This window comes from Paramormyrops kingsleyae, chromosome 7 (genome assembly GCF_048594095.1).
Source record: "Paramormyrops kingsleyae isolate MSU_618 chromosome 7, PKINGS_0.4, whole genome shotgun sequence".
Lineage (NCBI taxonomy): Eukaryota > Metazoa > Chordata > Actinopteri > Osteoglossiformes > Mormyridae > Paramormyrops > Paramormyrops kingsleyae.
The window spans coordinates 12,324,622-12,348,372 of record NC_132803.1 but is presented as its reverse complement, the minus strand read 5'-3'; the positions used below and the strand labels follow the sequence as shown (position 1 = coordinate 12,348,372).

At 45.4% G+C, this 23,751-nt stretch overlaps 1 protein-coding gene and 1 long non-coding RNA gene across 5 annotated transcripts; both read right to left on the bottom strand.

The window, feature by feature from the left end:
• Positions 1-5,098: 5,098 nt before the first annotated feature.
• On the bottom strand, positions 5,099-22,334 carry smad2 (SMAD family member 2). 4 transcript variants are annotated; one of them, XM_023808384.2, is made up of 11 exons: positions 21,807-22,331; positions 19,682-20,143; positions 9,951-10,040; positions 9,302-9,495; positions 9,076-9,210; positions 8,757-8,831; positions 8,380-8,433; positions 7,905-8,117; positions 7,155-7,292; positions 6,914-7,058; positions 5,099-6,837 (listed from the first exon to the last, which is right to left on the bottom strand). In XM_023808384.2, the coding sequence occupies exons 2-11, from the start codon at positions 19,930-19,932 to the stop codon at positions 6,714-6,716; spliced, it is 1,419 nt and encodes a 472-aa protein (XP_023664152.1). In that variant the 5' UTR covers positions 19,933-20,143; positions 21,807-22,331; the 3' UTR covers positions 5,099-6,713. The 4 variants fall into 4 exon arrangements, with proteins under 4 accessions (XP_023664152.1, XP_072570402.1, XP_023664154.1 ...); XM_072714301.1 differs by lacking the exon at positions 9,951-10,040 and adding an exon at positions 20,583-20,744 and having other exon boundaries at positions 6,914-7,292; positions 21,807-22,334; XM_023808386.2 differs by lacking the exon at positions 9,951-10,040 and having other exon boundaries at positions 21,807-22,333.
• Positions 12,213-19,675, bottom strand: LOC140592095 (uncharacterized). The gene is made up of 2 exons (XR_011992356.1): positions 13,068-19,675; positions 12,213-12,495 (listed from the first exon to the last, which is right to left on the bottom strand). It is a non-coding gene; the product is annotated as an uncharacterized lncRNA (long non-coding RNA).
• Positions 22,335-23,751: the final 1,417 nt, after the last annotated feature.

Sequence of the window (23,751 nt, the reverse complement as noted above, 5' to 3'; positions counted from 1 at the left end):
ATTTAATCATATTTTTGCAATCGGGGCTACCCTGTACCTTTCCTCCTGATTCAAACCTAATGCGTCCATTTCCAAGATTATTTTCCTCATCGAAACCAAAACACCTTGTTCTGTGAGAGACTGGACCTCCTGAAGGTCGAGTTCTGAACATGTGACATTCCGTGGCTGACGCTGCCTGGTCACAGCGGCTGTGTGCAGCGAGCGGAAAACTCATTTGGGACTAATTAATTTTTTTTCTTCTCTGGGCACCCCTGATCCAGTTACCTGGCTTCCCCTGTTCCGAAATGGCAGCAAAAGGCCGCCATAAGACATCCAACACTTCACACTGGACAAGTCGAGGGACGGGACACAAAGGAGTCCAGGGGAGCCTTTGTGATGCCCTACGGGTCAAGTGTAGGTTATGACAATGTATTAATAACGTATTAATAGCATATTAATTAGCAGCAATGACTTATACATGATGTTCTCTCCCTATGCCCAATAACAGAACAAAAGTCTTTTCTTTTGGAGGTTAAAGTGATGGACTCCAAGCTCAAAGGGCACTAAGATCAAGAATGATCCCCCCAAGGCCTCTTGCCAAGACATCCCCTATTCATCAAACCCCTCCCTGAATGTTTACCCATTACTCAATACATTATTGCTTCAAATAAGTAACTCAGTCTAGAAACGCCAACAGCCAACGATCACAATCCAGCAGAAGTGAACTGGAACTCGGAACATGACTTTAATTAACTGGGGATTCGGTATGTACACCAACCATATCGGACCTCAAACACTTTGACTGACGCAGCCAAATCACCTCCTTATATGTTCAGAGTTCCCTCGTTATCTTTTTAAACATCTCCCGTGTCAGTTTCCCACTGCGTGCCATTTAACTTTTTGACACCGGTTGACGCTCGGTATAACGTTACATTACCGCGACACGTGTATCCGCGTCCACTGTGCGTGACGGGGGGGTACTTTGACGGTCTGCTGGAAACCTGACGGGGCAGCACAAGAACAATATCAGCAGCGAGAGCCTTAACCGTAGTGACAGCGTGTGGCAACAACGACAGCAAGGACAGCCGTCGCATTTCCCCAGCGGTGCTGACAAGCAAACAGCCGTGGAGCTGATGCAGACGCCCCGAACCACAGTGTGCAGCTGTTAGTGCACTGGGTTTCTTGAGGGTGTCAATAGGACCACAGTCTACATCCACGCTGTGGCTCTAAAGCACAGGTGTCAGACTCCAGTCCTGGGGGGCCGGAGCCCTGCACATTTTTGGGTTTCCCCTTGTTTAACACACCTGATTCAACTTATTTTGCTAATTACCACATAGCTGTTGAGCTGAATCATTTGTGATGGAACGGGGAAAGAACTAAGCTACACAGGGCTCCGGCCTCCAGGACTGCAGTTTGACACCCCTGCTCTAAAGACTTCCTCCTGTGAGAGCACTACCCCCTCTACATGGGGAAAGGAACACAGATCTAAAAATAACTGTTTCACTCATTTTGAAATCAAAGCCAATTGGATAAGCTGAACTTTGAACATTCAAAAGCAGACACTGTGACCAGTGGATTCCCAAGCCCAGTCCGCGAGAACCAGTTAGCCATATAAACCTTGTGCTCATCTTCGCTAGTCAAACATATTTCATCAGTAATCCCAGTTGAAATATCGGATGAACACAGGTGGGGGTTCAGAAACCCAACCAATAGGTTCTCCTGCGTAGACGTTGCCGAGGTTCTCGGGCCTGAACTGGAGGGGGGGCCTGCTTGGGAGACCCTTTGCCCTTTCTGCACAGTGTACCAAGGAGGCACAGAATTCCTTTCTACGCGCCTGTTTACATGCATGATGCACTACGTAGCTACGTGCCTGGTCAAGAGCAAGCAAATTCCGGGGCGGGGGGAATTTGTTTGGTCTTTATATGGCTAACTGGTTCTCGCGGACTGGGCTTGGGAATCCACTGGTCACAGTGTCTGCTTTTGAATGTTCAAAGTTCAGCTGTTTTTCATTACCTGGCTATGTACCTGGACACAGAATCTTTCAGAGACCTACTGTTGAGCGGCGGTCAGTCAAAAGTTGCCCTCACATCTCCTGACCCTTGTCAGCGCGACTCCTTATCCTTATATATCGACCGGCCTTCATTTCAGATCATTGAAAGCGCACAGCTGATGCGGACTTATTTAAAGGCACTTGTCACATCTTAGTAACACCCTCGAAAACCTCTGCTTATATTCCGTAAAGTGCTGGAAAGTTAAGTACGGGCGGTAGTTCATTGGCGATGTAGCAAACTCACCTGCCGACAGCAGAATCAGGCCCGAGGAGAGGGGGGTGCAGCCGGTGCATCGCTCCGGGGCCCATGGAGCTCAAGGGGGCCCATGAAGCTCAAGGGGGGCCATGAAGCTCAAGGGGGCCCATGGAGCTCAAGGGGGGCCATGATGCCCAACTCATCCCATAATTTTTATTATACAGTGATCCCCAGCAATACTGCGGTTCAGCTATTGCGCCCCCGCTGTATCGCGGATTTTTCTGTGGAACATATGCAATGTTCTATCACGGAAAATTGCGGTTTTATAGTGATTGTTTCTTATGGGTTTTTACGTTGAAATAAGTATTTTCCTATGCTAAACTATTAATAAAAATGTATTACTGTAATTATAACATATATGTACCTGTACTGTATATAAATAAAAATGGAGTAAGGATTCAATAAGTACATCCTACCTGTACCTGTACTGTATATAAATAAAAATGGAGTAAGGATTCAATAAGTACATCCTACCTGTACCTGTACTGTATATAAATAAAAATGGAGTAAGGATTCAATAAGTACATCCTACCTGTACCTGTACTGTATATAAATAAAAATGGAGTAAGGATTCAATAAGTACATCCTACCTGTACCTGTACTGTATATAAATAAAAATGGAGTAAAGATTCAATAAGTACATCCTACCTGTATCTGTACTGTATATAAATAAAAATGGAGTAAAGATTCAATAAGTACATCCTACCTGTACCTGTACTGTATATAAATAAAAATGGAGTAAGGATTCAATAAGTACATCCTACCTGTACCTGTACTGTATATAAATAAAAATGGAGTAAGGATTCAATAAGTACATCCTACCTGTACCTGTACTGTATATAAATAAAAATGGAGTAAGGATTCAATAAGTACATCCTACCTGTACCTGTACTGTATATAAATAAAAATGGAGTAAAGATTCAATAAGTACATCCTACCTGTACTGTATATAAATAAAAATGGAGTAAGGATTCAATAAGTACATCCTACCTGTACCTGTACTGTATATAAATAAAAATGGAGTAAGGATTCAATAAGTACATCCTACCTGTACCTGTACTGTATATAAATAAAAATGGAGTAAGGATTCAATAAGTACATCCTACCTGTACCTGTACTGTATATAAATAAAAATGGAGTAAAGATTCAATAAGTACATCCTACCTGTACTGTATATAAATAAAAATGGAGTAAGGATTCAATAAGTACATCCTACCTGTACCTGTACTGTATATAAATAAAAATGGAGTAAGGATTCAATAAGTACATCCTACCTGTACCTGTACTGTATATAAATAAAAATGGAGTAAGGATTAAGGCTTAAACTCTCTCTCTATATATATATATAGTTTATTTATATGGTCTTTCTATATTGTGGATTTTCACCTTTCGCTGATGGGTCTGGAACGTAACTTCCGCAATATGCAGGGGATCACTGTAATTTGAACATTTATTTAATTCATTTAATTTTTATTGTCTTTTTTAAAATTTTGCAGGTCTGTTTAGTTTAAAAATTAAAAAGGCACGTGGGTCACAGGGTACTTGGCAGTGGTCAATGCACAAAAACTGGTGAAAGTGACTATCAACGAGTGTTCTTGTGCGCCCGTTCATTCCACGTGTGTAAAATTTTGTATAAGGGCCCACACACCTTCTTCGTACCGGGGGCCGGACTTTCTCTCAGCGGCCCCGAGCAGAATAAAAGCATAAAGGAAGGTAACTCTTCGATAAACGTGCTCCCATTATGAGGGGAATGGGTGACAAGGTGTCCACAGCCACACAGGCGGAGTTAACACCTGGAACAGAAGTCCACGTGAAAACATTAAAGATGTTTCTGCAAAACTCATCTTATACTCACACGGAGAACACAGAGTACAACCACTGCCGAGACCACATTCGGTCCTTGGTTGTGGGGGCATTTTTCTTTTAATGTATTGCATTTCAAATAAACGGGATATTTTGTAACAGAAGGCCTTTGTGTCATATCAGAAATATGAGTGGTGCATTAGGGTTGCCAAGTGTCCAGGATTTTCCGGGACCATCCCGGATTTTGGTCGCCTGTCCTCGGAAGAAAAAACTAAAAGTTCCGGCACATAGTGTCCGTATCAATTTCCCTATGAAACAGACCTAAACAAACCTTTGGAATTCTGTTGCTATGCTCAATATTTTAGGTCAATGACAAAAAATTAAATTAAAAATACACCAGCACAACTGAATAGGAACCGTTGCTAATATGTCAACCTCATAATGAATGACCGTTTGCAGTGAAGGGATTTCATTAAACGGCTCATTTTTAGGCCAATGTCCCCCTCTGGCGGCCGACCGGGAGAACTGCTGCTTGCTGTGTATCTAGGAGCCAACGCAGCAAATCCTTTACCCGTCACACCTCACATGTAAGCACAAAAATAATAAATTTTAAAAATCCGTTAGCCACGTTCTTTTCATCACATATTTAGTCCGTCCCCGGTGAACTGAGCACAGGTCTAGAGGTGCTGCGGAGATACCATAGTGAAAGGAGACAGGGGTCTTGCACCTCACGGGGGCTATAAACAGCACAGGAAGGTACTTAACCTGAATATCGTGAGTAAAAATAACACCCGGTTTTAAAAATGGGTGAGCGAGTCTCAGCTACAGTTGCCACTCAGGAGAAGCATCTGTCAAGGTACTATGCAAACGTGATCAAACTGGGCCAAGCTGTCCCATCTAGAACCTTCCCTGGGGCACAGAACGGAGGGCACTGCTTCCAGGCTGGGACCAGGGTCAACTCACAGTTCAGCATGTTTCACCCACATACAAACAGCCAAACAAAGCAAGAGTGATGAGAATTAGAACCTTTATTAGTGTACTTATGAAGTCTGCATATGCAACACACCTGAAAAGCTTATTATCCGAAGGTCACATGTTCTACCAGTCCCTCCCCAGCCGGTAAAACAGGCCTCTAACAGTTAAATGCTTTGCCAAAAAGATAAAAAATTAAAATTATATACACATATATGCATGTGTCTGGTCCACTTTCAGTTCTATCAGCTACCCTTGTCGCACCCTAACCCTCCAAGACGAGCATTCTGCCTTGACGGCCAGATCTCCGTCTGTAATACTGGCCAGGTCAGTTTTCTTCTCTGCTTGGGTAAGCAAACTCACTAGTTGCACTTGGGAAGTACAATCACATGTGTATTTAAGAGGAAAGAGACGGGAGAAGCTGACAAGTACAGGGACGAGAGAGAAATCGCCACTGTGACGACGAGGACAGCACAGGGGCCTGGAAGATGGGGCGCTCCCATCCCACAAGGGACCCTCAGTGCGGGGTTCTCCTCTCCGCAGTGAGACGCACACACCAGGTGTGGTGCCAAATGTCCTCAAACCAATAACATAAGTGCCCCGGCACAATCAGAGCGACAGAACCTCAGCGAGAACAAAGGAAAACGAACGGCTTGGGTCAGAGGCATTCTGAGCAGACTGGCTCAGTCAGCACGGCACAGCCTCGCAAACAGGAAGACGCCTCCTTGAGGACTACAAACGCCACTGCGAGCAAACACACACTCCCAGCCACTTTGGCTGAACCTCTGATAACCCCACTGCTCTTTATCCATTGGTTAGGGGGTCTTTTCTCAAGCTTCGTTCCTTAATAAATAGGACGCGGCCTAAAAAAATATTAAATTCTAATAAAAAGGAAGTGAGCTATAGAGATTTTAAATATTTATATATAAAAATACATGAGAATACAAAAAGTAGCTGAAAGGAAAAACAGAAAGGAAGGAAAACGGAAGCTAAGGGGTGACCCTTCGGAAGGCTCCCCGACAGCCATGGGAGGGTCAGGTGACAGCGCCACACACAGGGAGGGGTCTGCGCAGCCTCATATTCCGTCTGATTAAGGGAGTGAACCTGCATGCCAATAACTGCATGCCTCCAGTTTAAAAGGTAACGTTTTACGTCTTACGTGGACAACTGGAAAAACTGTGGATAATTTGAGGTTCCACTCTGAAAAATGGAGATTACCAAATCAAAACATGGGCTCTGGTTCTTCCCGTCAGAAAGAGGTCAGGAGTTCAGCTACTACAAGGTCACCCACACAAAGCAGGAAGGAACTGGACCCTAAGGAGGCCCGGACGCCTGGCGCCGTGCCAAGCCGGTCCTGCCAACCAGCCACGGTTCTACATCGATACATGTTTCAGTTCTACCACTAAAACACTTAATATACAAGCTTTAGGGGAGAGTAACGAAAACAAGGTGCATAAAGCTGACAACACAGTGAGTGCTGTTCTCCTTTTTATACCAGAGAGTGTGTGTGAGAGGGATAGAGAGAGGGAGGGAGGGAGAGAGAGATGGGGCTGTAGCGAGTCTGTTCTTTCAAGTTGCCGTTTTCAGGCTGGCCTCCTTCGTGGGGGCTGCCGTCCCTGGCGGAGTGGGCTGGGCTGGGCTGGGCTGGGGGGGTTATGACATACTGGAACAGCGGACAGAAGGGGACCCCATCTGAGTAAGGACCTTGTCCAGCCACTGCAAAGGTCCATTGAGGTGCAGCTCGATCCAGCAGGGGGTGCTGGTCACTGTCTGTCGCCTGGGGACAAGCATCTGGTTAGATTCTCAGGCGAGCTGCAGCCCACATAATGGCTGCGGTCGCCTGCCCAACACACCTGTACTCGGCCCCCCAGCCTTTGACGAAGCTCATGCGAATGGTGCACATCCTGGTGAGCTGGTAAACTGCCTCAAAGCCCTGGTTCACCGACTGGGCCAGGAGGGCGGCAAACTCCTGGTTGTTGAATATCTTCAAGTTGCATCCTGAATAGAGTGGGGGGGGGGAGGGAATAAATCGCTGTCTGTCAGTCAGACGGTATCCGAGAGGTCTGTATTTCCAGCTCGCAGACCTGCACTCACCTGGGGGGATCTTGCACACAGTTGCTGGATGCCAGCCGTACCTCTGGTTGCAATTTGGACTCTGGACAAAGATGGCGCTGTCACTCAGGCACTCGGCAAACACCTCTCCGCCGATGTAGTAGAGTCTGACTCCCCTGCCTGTCAGGAGCACCGGTATCACTTTCACCCCCAAAAAGGAGTTTATTCCATGGTCATGGTAAAACTCATCCACTGTGGAATCAGCACTGGACTCCTCCCCCCTTTCTGCCCTAGCCAATCAATCGATAACATTCATCTCCAGCTGAATTATGTGCTTAATGTGAATCTCATGCCCATCGTGACCAACAGGCAACATACTCCCTCCACCAGCAGGTTAGTCTGGGAGCCCTGACACAGCCACATAAGATTCTGTCACAGCAGTGACCGATTAGTAATTCCCACGTTAGCATAACCAGCTGTCAGGAGAATGCTCTGTCTTAAACCATCAGAGCCACAGGACACCAAGTGTAAAATCTGTAAAGGAGATTTCAGAGCATTCTAGACTGAGTGTTGTGGAGACATGCATCTAGCTGGGCAGAGTCACCAGCAAGCCAGGCCTGCTCTTTGAAAGTGACTCACGGACCATGTCTGCAGCACCACTGTGGGGGCTGAGTACTAATGTGACAAGAGGGGAGGAGATGCAAAGACTCCTGTTCCTCTGAATAAAGGGCACCAAGCACGAGGGACAGAGATCCCAGATCGGGCCAGAACCCAGACTGCGGGGGGCCGCACCTATGTGTCTGCGTGTCATCTCCACCGTGGCGTTGCGGTTGACGTTGGACAGCAGGCCCAGGCAGAAGCGCTCCGAGTTGGAGGGGTCCGTGAAGCCGTCCACCGTCAGCGACGGCTGCGAGGCGTGGAAGGTCTCGCCCACGCGCTGGTTCAGCTCGTAGTAGGCGATGGAGCACCAGAACGCTGGCTCCGAGTACGTCACCGGCTGGAGGTCTGCAGTGGGGGGGGCAGGGACAGGCCAAAGAGTCCAAATGCACCTCTTGTCCTGCTCTGGCCTGCTTTTTAAAGCTAATTACAGGATAATCACACAAAACACAACCCATAATACTGCCCCACCACGTGCAGGGGCCCCACTAGCCTGCGCCATCCTCAGCAGCCTGAGCCCTTTCATCCATCCCAGAGGAACACAGAGTTATGGGCACACCCCACAAGCCGGGAAGAGTCAATCCCCACGGGGAACGGGGGGCGCCCTTACCCATGCCGTGATTGACAGGCGAAAGCGTGCTCGGTGACAGCTCGGCCGGGGAACCTGGGGAGGAAACGCCGGAGTTATTTTTACATCTGAATCCAGAAACAAGCTCGACATGAGGAGGAAGGCGAGCAGTTAAACAGCAAGGGACTCCGAGTGAGAGCACCGCCAAGCAGCCCCACAGGACGGGCCGGCAGGCCTGCAGATTCACTGTAAGGGGTCTACAGGCTTACAGAAGATCTGCAGAACATCACTAACTTCACTCCCCGCTGACGATATGCAGCCCACGGCCAGAAACCGTATTTGATACCGCGCCTCTAAGCGCGCTGGAAAGGCCAGACGGACACCAGCGGGCATTTATGCCATGGTTCTGATCGGCGTACCCGTCTCCATGCTTTGGTTCATCTGCTGGTCACTGGTCTCCCCATCCTCGCTGATGTATCCAGGGGGTGGTGTCTCTGTTGGGAAGAGCATCTCTAAATAATCCCACCCATACTTCATGCACCGTTACTACCAGAAAAGACATCCGATGACAGCTGCACAACTCGCAAAGCACCCAACCCTAACCCTCCCGCCAAGGTCCTGAAGCACACTTTTGCAGCAAAGTGAAGGGGGACCTTAATTTGCGGAGAGAATGTCTACAAGTTAACCTTTGTGGGGGGGAGGGGGGGTGGCTGGGCATAGGCGTTGTGAGAGGGGCACCTGGTATGTAGTTGTTGGGAGGCTCTATCCCAGCAGGGAAGTTCGTGTTCTCCGGTATAGAGTGGGTGTAGTCGTCCAGTGGAGGCAGTTCCGTCAGGATCTCCGTGTGCCTCGGCACCAGGACCGGCGGGAGCACTGGAGGGAGGACAGTGTCAAAACCCCAGTGAAGACATATGCCACACAATCTGAATTCTCATCCAAGTCGAGGTGCGTCGTGCCCCCATACCTGGTGTCTCCACCCGCTGGTAGTGGTAGGGATTGACGCAGACCTCGTCCTTCTTGAGGTTGAAGGCGTACTGACAGGCCTCGACGGCCCGCAGCTCGTGGTGGCTGTGCAGGTCCGGCCAGCGCCACAGGCGGCAGTAGATGACATGGGGCAGGCCTTTACGGTGGGACACCTGCAGCCGGCCGTCCAGAGACCTGGCCCAGGGACGGGTAAGGACACCCATGGCATGGAGGAGGAGGCCAGGGAAAAGACAGGGTGAAGGGAAGAGGGGGGGGCTGAACAAGTAGTTTTCAAAAGGACCCATTTACAGCTACCCAGTGCAAATATGTATCCATCCTCCAAAAAGCAATGTGCTTTGTGAACATTAACACTAAACACACAATTAAACAATTAGCTGATGGACTAAAATTAACCTAGATCCCACTCTCAAGGATAATCTTCCCAGACCCCAAATGTGTCATTATCACAAAATCAACAGCACCACAGCTGTGACAGATGAAATCTAACAAGCAAAAATCGCCAATTCCGTTCACCAAACTAGGAGTGCAGGTGAGCAGTCACAGTGGACCCCGTCACGGACGTCACGGAACCAGCTTACAGTCTACAGAGCCTCGAGTGACAGCATCAGAACGGGACAGAGGATAGTCACCTGGTCTGGTCAGTGTAGCAGAAAAGGCCTGATGCATCCCACTGCTCTATTGTATTTGGTGCACTCAGTCCCCATATTTCAGAGCAATTGCTGTGCACAGGAAACCAGGGAGGACAGAACAGAAAAAATGGTAATAAACATGAGGCATGGTTCATTCAGAAATACCAAGATGAGTTAACATGGGGTGGGGGGAGGTGGGGGGCATCTTTTATTGGAGGCGGCAACTGGGATGAGAGCCTGGATTTCATAATGCTGCCGTCCTCAAATAAGAAATACCAGCTGGATGGAACAACCAAGACAGTGAAATGTGACCAAGGTAGATGACAATGCCTGCAATACAAATCTGAGCTGTGATGGTGTAGATCCAGGAGTGTACTGGACTCCCAAACTGGAGGCTTCTTTGTACAAATAGGACTCATTAAAAGCTATATGGAGAGACACTAAAAGGCATTCTGAACAGTTTTCACACATTTCCCTGAATAACAATGAAACGAGATTCAATTTGCTAGAAAACTAAAGGAATCAGGACAGTGTTAGGGACCTTCTCATACCTGGCTTGCTCTGATTCAGAATCAGTTCTGTTCATTTAGTTTTGGCAGCAGTGTGATCCTGGCATTCAAGCAGGGCCATATGAAGGACTTAAAACAATAGAAGAAATTAGGCCTGTAAACAGTGGGTGAGAATTCTTGGTACTGCCAATCAACAGCAGCCAATAGAGTTAATATCAGAACCAATCAGATCTGTCACAGTAAATGTCCAAGCTTCATTTGGGCCACCCCTTTACAGAACATTAAAGGCCATGACCTGTGCCATTTCATTTTGGGGAGGGGGGGTCCTCAATCCCACATGTTTGACAGCTACATACTTCAGATCTATAAGGCTGATTCTACAGTAACAGAAAAACAATTTAGTAAAATCTAAATCTCAAAATCACTCAAGACAAATCAGAGCCACCACTTTACAATAATCAACAATGCAGGTCAACAAAACCCAATAGATCTGGGGCCCCCGTAACCAACCCAGTACAAAAGCCAAACATTTACTGTAAAGTCACAGACAATACACAAGTTCTCAATTCCCCTGCTATTTTAACCAGATTAGCATGAAACCTGACCAAACTTGATTGGCCATTGGACTCCGTTCCAATAGCCAATCAAGCAGCAGAGTGCTACTGGCTGCCCATGCAGCTTCAGCTAACTCATAGTTAGAGAAGGATCACATGAACCTGAGGATCATGGCCTTTTAATTGTCATCATGTATCAAAAGTCTTTATTTTGAAAAGAGCAAACTTAAAACAAACCATGTATGAAAAGGCCTTAAGTTATAAACATCAAAACATGTTGGCAGACACACAACGGGAGACATTCCGGACAAATAAACATGAAATGAGTGTGAATCATGGGTACATTAAAAAATGGCATGAAAAGGTCACACTTGGTATCAGGAACTGGGTCCTGCTCCTTCTCTGAAAGGGGACTGAACCATGACACATTCAGGTGGGGCCATGATGTCCTGGGCTTTCAGGGGTCAGGTTACCAAACACCACATACTGCTCCGCACATGCTACAATACCCAAACCTTAGATAACCCGTTTGTCATTTAGCTGCTCAGAGATGGGAAATACACTACAATGTCTAACCCCCCCCCCCCCAACCAATTTCCAATAACACCTCAAGCTCTTGAATTCCCCATCATTGTGAAACCCTTGTTTAAAAAGGTAAAATATTTGATTTAATAAAGGTAAATTTCTTTCAGCAAAATTAACTTCTTTATTACTGCAGCGTGGTTATAACATGGGATCTTTCTGGTCAGTGAGGAGATAAAATTTCCAATCAAAAAGGATACAAATAGGTTCACATATTAAAGCTGAAGCTCAAACAGAAAAAAACATTTAACATGGTACTGAAAATGCACACAACATGGAAGATAACTCAATAAAGTCCTAAGAACCGGAGATGATTTTCATGACTAAGTCACCCAATTATAGTAATACTCATTCTGCTTAATTTTAAACAATTGAAACCTGAGCTGGGATAAAATCAAAACACGCACCAACTGTCGACACAGAAGCATGCAAGCAACTTGATACTAACTGAGAAGAACCCCATAAACTGCAGGGCAGTAAGCTGTGTCAGTCAAGCCAGTGGTAGGTCAACACCAAAAGGAGCGGATTTTTAACTTACAAGTGCTGCCAAGCTAAAGAGCAACTCCGTTATAGCAGGGAGGGAGAGGTCTAATGGAGAACTCAATGACTGCAGCATATAGCATCAAGCTCCTTTTATTACATCTGCAGTAAAACCACATGTACACCTACTTTCTGGATTTCACCCATTTACATCTAAAGTGGCGTTACCATGGCCACAGACTGCTTCAGTGAACACCGGTTCACATGTTGGTCTGGAACACGATCCACTCCATGCTCTGAAGGACTCAAATAGCCAATCAGAAGGTTACGACACCCAGGTCATCAGCCAGAAACTTGACACCATCTCTCCAGGTATGGGTGTGATATGTCCATGCCGTCAAGGGCCACGTTCATCCTCCCCTAAAACAGGTCAAATATCTCACAATTCTTGCACATATGCAAGATAGACTTTAAACTTTCCCAAAAACATTGCAAAGATTGAAACAGGTAAAACTACATGACCATCAACTAATGTTGAAACCTTTGGAAGTTTTTAAAGGACTAAGGCTGCTACCAAAGACTTTGGGCAATAGCACCAAAAGCACTGAGGGCTGGTACATGTTGCAACCCAGGAAGAGGCTGCAGAACTGCCACTATCAGCAGATACAGAGTATGAGTGATCAAGTTGAAAGAGGAAGGACTTATGGAAACAATGCAGCCTGGGCTGCATTTAGAAGCTTCCTGCACAATCAATCCAATTACAGATTCAGGAAACAAGACTGACACAGAGGCGTGAGGGGGTGGGTGGCTGGGGGGATTCCTGCTGGACAACCCTGTCAAGCAAGGCAAACTCCAATAGACATGCAGATAAGGGAAGGAAAAGTAAGACACATACTGATTTGGCAAGAAAAGACAAAGAAAATAGCCTAAGAACCCTGAAAGTTTACCATGCACGCATGCAATCACATGCGCACACACATGTGCATCTGTACCTCATAGACCAGCAGTTTAAGACCCATAGAGTAACATTTGGATCTTCACACTGAGTGCTACCTAAGAGATAAAGGGAGAAGTAACAGATTCCTAACAGCAAGTGTAAGAAACATACCTGCGACAGCATGCTTTCCCACACTCGATAAAAAAAAATGTGACAGACTCAATGTTTTTCATTACATGCCCCTTTTGGCATCTTCAGCCAAGAGAGGTGCCTTATCGTTGATGCCTTATCTACCAGCTTATCTACATGTACAGTCCAGCAAAGTTCTCATTGATAATTGGCTTAGGAATTATTTCAGTGGAATGCAAATACACTACAGCAGCTGGACATGGAATGAAATTTATAGCATTGACTCATTCTGCTTAATTTGATGATTAGCAAAGCTAATTCACATTAAATCAGCCCTTTACTTGATTAGTCCTTCCATTTGCATGAGCTTTTGATTACATATATATATTAAAAACTTAAGGCAAAAGCACAGACAGAAATAAAACAAATTCCACTGATTACTTGTAACAATTTATTTAATCATAATGGAAAGATTAGCATGACTTCATTTAATCCGCTTGTTTTAACCTAACAAATTTAATAACGCAGGCTCCACTGCTGTCACAGCAAGACAGCCTCCCGATACAATAACTAGTCATTTGGGGAAGCCAGCTGACCGCAAACCTACTAAAAACACACAGTAGAAGTGAAAGCGGGAGCTTCAGATGGTGACATGGCCCACAGGAAGGGGAAGTGTGCCACATGCCTACTGGTCACCCGCTGATAGAGGGCAGATCCACTGAGCAGCTTCCCGGTGGCTGATTCTGCTTATTCAGCAGGTATGCTTATTGTTTGTCTCCAAACTGAGAAATGCTTCAGAGAACAATGATTCCACATTAAATAAATAATAATAGAAAAACTTGTATTTCCAACCTTCACCTTTCTGGATCTTGAGTTGGAGGGGGTTCTCACCTCTGCAGTTAAATGGAAATCACCGAGCACTGAGTGGGGGGGCTGCTCAAAGGCCCAGCCGAGACCACACAGGCCCGGCTCCTGGGTAGAGCTCTGGTCAGTTCTGCCCACTGCTTGGTACCATGGTATCCACTTCCTGGCTTAACTCCCCTACCCCCCTTTGAAATGTTCCACAAGAAGAGCTGCGTCTGGGCAGAGCTTTCAGCCACTACATTACGTGCAGCATGGAAAGCTACTGACCTTTTCCAAGAAGTGGTCCCTCTCCGAGACTCGATATAAGAGGAGCAAGAGATTATACTGTGTCCTGTGCAGCTTGTGCCATGGACCAAATATGTGCCATGAAAACTATCAAGAACAGCAAGAGTTGACAAATCATTTAATTAATCAGGAACACTTCAGTTTGAACTTAATAGAACGATAAAGTCTGTCACTCAAAGCAGAGAGGCTGAGCCAACAAGACATATTCCCCGAGCAATGGAAGTAAAAATTAACACGGCACTTTATTAAACATGATATTACAAGGAATAAAATCAAAGTACTGCAGTCAACACACTTAAGTCTACTGCAGAAGCATTAGCTGCCTGGCAATCAAAACTCCACTTAAGCGCTAATCTAATGCATAAAAACCCTTAATATGCAGAAGACACTGTAAACAATAGACACACAAACTGAAAACTGAGCTTAGCTCAGTAACGTGGCCTGTGTTCCTTCAACACAGCAAACAGCTCTTAACAGTGATCAGATCAGTGTTAAGATCAGGTTTAATACAAAATAATTATAAGGTCTATCATTCAAGGGCCTACTGATATTATTAAACAATTACGATGCCCAAGGTCAGTGTAATGGCCCTAAGGCCAATGCAAGGGAAGAGGAGAGCCTGAACGTAAGCCTCATAAAAACAATCTAAGTAAAAGCTAATTGCTGACAAGCACTACTAGCGTGTCGCTTTCAGCTTAGTTGCTGCTTCGCTTCAAGCCAGAAACCTCACTATTTTAAACTGGCAAATATCACACTGACAGCATAACACCAGCAACTATTGATCTTTACTTCATACTCCAATGTACTGAAGGAAAAAATGATTGATTCTGACTAAACAGTGAACCAAACCCAAACTACTAAGGTACAGTTAAGGCACCTTGAACATTCAACACAATCCAAAAGACATCTAAAACAGATCACCACAAAAGAAACATTAATGGATAAAATTAGACTTTCTACAATTCTACCTTCTACAGGACTAAGGCTGGGAGCAGCAGAGAGTAGTTTTAACTGGCATCAAATTCAGAACAAAAGATCAAAGTCCTGTGCTCAGACAACAGTGTACAAGCAGAAGACTAAAATAGACCTTCCATACAAACATGCCCCGTTTGACTGCCTTCCAGCCATTGCATAGGTGGTAACTGAACGGTTACAGCCTTTGTTGTCCAGTATCAGTGTCAAGCCTCTGGTGGCAGAAAAATCTGAAGGGGGCAATAAAGTTTTCTGTGATTAACCATTTAACACAGACACTGTTCATGCCCTGCAGTCAGGAAGAACTATTTACATGTATAATAGAGCACCGCCCAAGTCACTATGTGAAGACAGTGGGGAATGTGAATCCAGGCCTGCAAAGAGATTTTTTAGAGAGGGGAATATTATACTGTAGTACCACCCAAGCCTAGTAACAACTTCAAAACCGTTCATAAAAGTTTACCCATCTCACTACACTGCTTGCACTCATGTTTCTTGCAATATATCTGCCCTCTGCTGGTCTGATGGAATATCATTACTGTACGTGCAAAGCACGACCGTGGAGAAATGTCATTACACAACAGTCTGCATGTAAGGCTGAACATGGACTGTAACGGCACGCAGATAAATGAAATATGAGTTAGGCTTTAGGGACACTCTAAATATGCAAGTCTGAGGAAGAGCAGGACTCCACTGAGTAATGACTGTAGTATGGTACATCCTGTCAGGATGCACAGGTCAGACTTGGATCTAGGGCCGGGTAATTAATCAAAAATTAATCACATTAATCACACCGACATTCAGAACCTCTAATCAACATAACCAAGCCCTTGTTCTTTAATACCTAAAAAGATGTGAATACTTTTCACAGCGTGTGTTTATGTACTGTCCCCTTAAAAACATACTACCACGAGTGTTGTCACGTGACTCCGCCCCATCCAGTCTATGACATGGTAGCAACACGGAGGCGAACTCAAACACGAAGCCGACTGAGCAACTCCAGCAGCTTGTACCAAAGAAAAATCCCATGTCCCTCATTTGGACACATTGTGACTTTAGTGAAGACGACGCCAAACCAAAAAAAAAAGAGGTCAAATGTAACACTGTGGAAAAACTGTTTCTGCTACCAAAGGTAATACAACCAATTGGTTTCAACACTAGCAATATTTAAAATATAGTGGAAACCACTTACAGTGATCACGGTTATAGTGGATCAAAAAGCTTGGGATAGAATCATTCCTGCACAAATACTGTTTAAATAATTCACTTATAGCAATCAAATAGTCCACGTACAGTGTTCATTTTGGGTCGTTGTATACATGACATATGGAAGAAATTAAAATTACGGTAATTATTCCCCCCCCCCACTTGCCTACTTTGCCTTGCGGTAATCCATCTGCTTCCGGCTAGCCAACTGCTGTGTTCATAGAAAACATGACGGGAAAAAGAAAGTCGTTTTCTCTCAATTACAAATATAGACTCATCAAAGCTTATGATAAACTGCCAATACTGAGCCAGCGAGATGCAGCAGCAGAACTACAATAAGCTATACACAGTACAGTACTGTATTATAGCATAGTTGAATTACACACAGTTAAGTAGGTAACTTGTACAGTACTGTAATTTGAAAAACATATGAAACAGCCATTCTGTATTTTGAAGGTGTCAAAAAAAATAAAATAGCGACGCTCTCAATTTTATTACCCAACATGCAAAAAATAAATATACAATTATCAATTAGATGGTAATCTGCCTGAGGCATAAAGAGGAAAACAAACAGTTATAACATAAACGATATTATGGTGATCAATTTCACCCAGACAGACTTGATAACAGTTTCCACTGTAATTTATTTTGTTTGCAAGAAATGCAAACTATTTATTTTCTACTTTTTTTTAAGAGAACTTGCTTTTTACATTAAAACTAAAATACGACATTTTTCATAAGACGTTTTCATTTCAAGTGATTGTTTGAAATTTTCAATATCCATAACTTGTTCGTCTGTGTGTGTTTCATTCAATTATTTTAAAATCGTAAAAATCGTAAAGATATACATATCAGAGAAAAATATCCCAGCTTTAATAGTTGAGCATATTTACAGTATAAACCTTGTCAGTGAAATATGAGGGCAAAAAAAAATCAAAATAACAATTGTGCATTAATCATAATCCAGGTAAAATGTTTACTTAAACGTGATATTGATTTGAGGTCATATCGCTCAGCTCAACTCTGATCAGATAACTGGTTTTTGGAAATGGAATGGATGAATGATTATTTTCAATCATGGCACACTTTAAGGAGCTAAGACACTTTCGTCACGTCAGGTGTGATTTGAAGATATTCAACATGCCACCTCATGCCAAAACATCTCTTTAAGGGTATACACAACACCTAGGACATCGCTGCAGACGAGACAGGCACTGACCACATTGCATTCCTACTGTAATCATATGTCTATCTCGGGGGCTGAAGTATGGCAGACCCGTGGTACAAGATTCAGAGATAACTCCAAAAACTAATCTATGTTCCATTCCACTCTCATTTCACAAGTACTGCTAACAAAAAACGAAAGTCAGAAGACTGCATTTAGCACTCCTCTTGCCGGGTAAACACACCAAAGTCAAAAAGAAAACAGCCCTCAGACAATTTCGGCAAAGACAACATGCACATCAGCCCACACGGTAGCCTGGTTGCAGGAGCAGAACGGTCTGCTCAGCAGAAGTTAACATTCGATGGACTGCAATCATTCTGAGGTGGCACCTTAATTCACAGTGATGTAGAGGGTGACATGACAGGGAAATTCAAAGCCTACATAGACAAAAAAACCCATCAACATACCAAATCAACCTGGTCACCAAACGACATCCAGCGCCAGGTAAATGCTGAAACTGTTGCCAGACAGCTAGCTAAGCCTCGAAAGCAACCTTCCTCTCAAACCAAACCAGGCTCAGGAAATGCAAGCTTAGTCTCTCTCCCCAATAAGTCTATTAAAAACAACGAATTTCAGATCAGTACACAACAAACAAGGCAACACGCAAATAGTCACATGACTCAAGTTAGCACTCAAGTGCATCCCAAGCTTCCAGATTTAACATTTATCCATTTATTCAATTTGATATTGTTACTGAAGCCATTCAGCTGAAACAAGCCTCCTGCCTGTCGGGAGTTTAAACTTTCTGGGCACAAATCCTGTCCCTCAAGCATCGTGCTGCCAACTCAGAGCCAACAAGGACCAAATACCACAAATATGCTGCCCTCCTGAGTGCTTCTTCATCCAGCAATAAAAAAGAAAAAATCTTCAGAGGTGATGCTTCAAAATCATTACCGTCTCATTATAGTACCTCTGCATCTGCACCATCCAGAGAGCCGAGATAAGACAGGAAAACCCCTGAATGCAAAGGGGTTAAACATGCTATATCGGTACAGTTTTCAAAAGGGCACACTGAAGCCTGCCAATGGGGAAGGGAACTGTAAAAGTGAGATCTGGCAGTGGGTCTGTTCAGCAAACTGCAGTTTCACTGCTGGTGCCTTTTCCCATATTCATTTTTAAACTATAGTGGACGCCAAGCCACAAGCCGCTGCATTTAAGCCCCCCTCCAAAACAAAAACCATAACCCTGCTTATCCTCTGTGCTATACCCTCGGCAGCACGGTTCTAATAAAAAAAAAAAACTGCTGGGAAGAGGTTTCTTATGATGGCCAGAGTTTTCTCCTGTCCTCTGCCGGTCAGGAGAGTCGAAACGGAGCAGTGTTCATAAAGTCACCCTGCAGCGTTGCCCACTGGTGGGAATGTGTCGGTGGGGGGGCTATCAGTCAACAATCAAGGGGAAAAATGGGAAAACCAGTGATACTCATTCAAGGACACAGACCAGTCAGAAATAACCATTTCCAAAATCAAAATGCACACCGCCACCCTGAAACAGACTAATAAAACAGACGACCAGCCAAGAAGTGAATAACACAAGAACACACAGCCAATGAACACACTCCAGTATTAACAAAGAAGTCTATGATAATACAAGACAGGCAGCCCAAATGCCCTACACTGGATTGCTCAATATCAAGCCTTTCATATGCACAAGGCATGCAGAGGGAAAACGACACTGACGCCGCATGACAAATCCGGACTCTGGATAACAGTCCTGAAACACAGCCATCTTCTCCACACACCGATTCCTTCACATAGAGATCGCCTTACATGCTCGAGCAGTAAGCAGGAAGTGAAACCTAATGCCAACGTTTATCTAATTAACGAATGGGTAGAAGTCAGACTGATGGATTCATCGAGACTGAAATGGACTGGTTTCATCAACTCAGCCTCACTGCTGGTCCATCTTAATTTGCCTGAAAGAGATTAGGAGGAGAAAACAAACCGGTGCACAAACAGGATGAGGCCCAGGTGAGAGCAGGCATGGCCTACCTGGGGATGGTGACACACTTGGTGTTGCTGTTCTGCGTGGTGATGGCCTTCTCCAGCTCGTCCAGCTGGCCCGTCTTCTTCAGCTTCTTCACCAGGCTCTTCACCGCCTTCTCACACCACTTCTCCTCCTGGCCATTCTGCTCGCCCCCCCCGCTGCCGCCACCAGCTCCCCCGCCCAAGCCACCTGCCGACTTCTTCCACCCCAGAAGCCGCTTCACCGCAGGTGGGGTGAAAGGCAGGATGGAGGACATGTCCAGGAGTCAGGTGTGCACGCCCTCCTTCCCCGGGTATAGACAAGGCACTGGCACACTCAGAGGGGAGCCAGTCGGACTGGAGTGGACCCACTCCTCAATGTCCAGTCCAGCAAATTCTTGCCGTTTGCACAATAGTAACTATAGGAACAGAGGCAGGCCAGAAAAAGGATGGGAGGTGTCACTGGGGGTACCTGGGAAAGCAAGAAGGCTGACAGGAAAAGAAAAAAAAACTTTCAGAGATTACAACTTTGTTCCTGTCCTCCCCCGTAATCTCACAAAAGCCCTGCCCTTCCTTAAAGCCAACCCTTTAATGATAGCATTGTATTGTTACTTGAGTCTCAACAGGCCCAGCAGTTTATCAGAGAACAGAACAGAAAAAAATGCAGCCAGATCGCATCTGGAAACAAGAACTGGTCTGCAGATTAAACTGGTGAACATATTGCCTGTATTGTAAACTAAATTTCAAGAACTAGCATTAATTACCTCATGCCAGATCAGCAGAATCTCTCTATATTTCAAAAGCATGAACATTACGTGTAGACAGTGCTGGAAACTAGCGTTTCTTTGCACATAAAGAATTAACATTTGAATCAATAATCAAAACGAGGCTCATAACAAAGATGTACCTGAGAATCTACTACAATTACCTTAAAGGAATATTTAATGGTCATTCACATTATCGTAAGGAGTTACGGGAGTGACGGGGATTAGGTACAGGGACACTTTTACAGCAGATCTAGTATGTCGCGTTACGAGCAGCAGACCGTAAAGCCTCTCGTTGGCCTGACGCCGGGTTCTGAAGAGGCGACCTGAGCGAAGTCAAATGGCAAAGTCAGGCAGTGAGGCATGTTCAGGCAGTGATCAAAGAGGTTGCTGCTATTAAAAGTTAATCCAAACTGCCGCCAGACACAGACGGACCCACGGATGCTACCAGCACAGTCAAATGGTCAGAGGCTTCGCGTGTGCAGATCTTCAATAGCCGGCATTTCCATCAGCGTATTTTAAATCAATCGAAGTAGCAGCGCATCAACGAGCATTCGCTCAAAGCAGCCTGGCTGCTAAACCGTGTACATTACGGAAAATCCGATTTCCCATAACTTGAAAAATTGATTCAGGACTATCGTTGCGGGCGGCTCACGTTCGCAGCCGATTCTGAGCATCGTTCTTGCCACAGTATCGCAGAAGCGTTCAAAGTTTACAGCGAAATCATAAAATACGCCAAGGACTAGGGGCCGTCTGCAGGTAAATTGTCCGTCATTAACAAAAAATGAGAGGTTCGACAATGCATAGGACGCGTAGTGCTGAAAACAGAGACCCAACCGAGGGTCAGATGCAACTATCGGAGCTGACATCAGTTTAATGGCCACCCATTAAATTCGATCCGCAGTAAAGGTATTCGAGCAATACCCATGCAGTTTAAACGGACCTCTCATCAATTACCGAGGTAACCGGATCGGATGACTATCCAGCGAGTATCTCCTGATAACCTGCCCCCGCCTCCATCCATCCTGCCCTGATACCGAGCATACGCCTATAGGGAAACTTCAATTCATTTGCCAGTCATGTCAGTAAAACGTGAAACCGACTCAAAAAAATAGCAAAAGAGCGAGAGAAAAAAAAAAGGTTCAATCGCCAGTCCTTGAAGTAGATGAAGGGAACGGAAACGTGTGGACGGGGCTGCCGTCCTGACACACAAGCCTCTGTCCGTTTAGTCCAGATCAGCCAGATACTACGGATCCAGCCATTCTTACCCAAAGCAGGCCAACTCGATCCCAAAGAGCACCAAACACACACAAACACGGGCCATAAAGTCGCTAACAGAGGAACTGGAGGCGAGTGCAAAAAAAATTAAAAAAAATCAAAACACTCACCTCGCAAGGAAACGGCTCAGTTCGGGTCGTGATTCAGGTCTCTCAGACTAACACGAAACAAACCGGGGACATAAACACACTACCACCCACAAGGCAGCCTCCGGGAACTGGAGGGGGGCGCGACGCGTTTAACAGAGCCGGCCGCTAGTTAGGCCACTCCGCCAGCTGCCCCCCGTTTCGAGAAGCGCACGATAACTGAAAACCAGCGAATAGCGTACGGCTGGTCAGTTACCAGCGCTGAGGAGCGGCCGGCCAGTCCACTGTCCAGCTCTACAACATGTCTGAAAACCCGTCTCGTTTTTCACCACCCGGCAAATATTCGCTCCAAATACACGTTGTGTGAATAATATGGGTGCGTATCCTCAAGAAAAACTAAACCCCCCCCCCTTTCTCTTTTCAATAGTTTTTTTGTGGAAAAATACTTTCTTTCCCCAACCTCCCGATACACTCGAAAATATTCGTCCCCCTCATACAGCAGTAAACCTAACCTAGCTGCTAATGACGCGAACCTTTCCTGCGCTCGGTCCCGCCTTCCGCCTTGCTATTGGTTGAGCTGTACGGACTTTCTTGCCATGCATTGGCTTGACGCGTCGTCAATCATTTTGCTTTGCGCGCAGGCCGGACGTAGGTGGCGTCTATCGGCGCGGCTAATTGGCTGTTGTGTCACTGTGACTGGGAGGTACCAATGGTTGTGTCCGGTTTGCGGACGCCGCTGTCTGTCGGATGATGTCATATCGCTCCTGAGGGAGATGGGGGAGAAATACCGGCGTTCTCAAAACAATGTAATGGGATGAGAGTGTTCTTCCGCCACGTAGCAAAAGGAAATAGTGCTAAAATTCAGGCTTAAAGGTTTTTCAAAAAGAAAAGCTATAAAATAGTGGGATGAATATCAATATAATCCCCCTCACCTGTAAGATGACACTTCTCTGAGCAGTTTCAGGTGAAATTAAAATTATTTTAATTTATAATCCACTAGGTTTTGTATAGTAAATTGTGCATGTTCCGTTCTCCTTGACGATACAAAGGTAATTTCAGGCTTATTTACCTACCAGGCACAAACTTGAAAGTAATAAGTGTAACTCTTCAATGTATGTAACCTGCAAAACTCCAAAACCTGGAATGACATTTTGATAAAGTGTAAATGCTCATATGAAATAAACTATGAATCTAATCCCACAACTCCCAATTACCCTCAAATTGTTTGAAACAGTACATTTACATCTGATCAGTTTCAGTACATAAACATTGATACACAGATGTTGTGGACAACCGGACTGACAACAATCCAGGCCTGGAGGGGCCTCAGATCATTAGTGGCCATGAGTCACATGGCCCTCATATACAATGTGAGTTAAATACCAGAGACCTCTGCATCTATAGCAAGAGCTGACCATCAGGGCCCCTGGGCCTCCTGACATATACAGTGCAAATGAACCATCAGGGCCCTGGGCCCCTCAGCATAAACAGCACAAAGTAACCATCAGGGGCCTCCAGATACATGTGCAGTGCAAGTTGACCACCAGCAGGCCACCCAGCCCCTCGGCATATACAGTGAGTGTTGACCATGAGAAGATTGCAGGTTCAAATCCCCGACCAGCAAGACACCACTGAGGTACCCTGAGCAAGGTACCGCCCCCAAGCACTGCTCCCCGGGCGCTGAATTAGCTGCCCCCTGCTATGTCACGAAAGTCACATATGGGTTAAATGCAGAGGACACATTTTATTGTTGTGCACTGTGTGCTGTGGTGTGTCAACAATGACAAATAATCACAAATAAAACAAATAAATAAAAGAGCTGACCACCAGCAGGCCACCCAGCCCCTCGGCATATAAAGTGAGTGTTGACCATGAGGATACACTGCATCTATAGCAAGAGCTGACCACCAGCAGGCCACCCAGCCCCTCGGCATATACAGTGATTGTTGACCATGAGGATACACTGCAT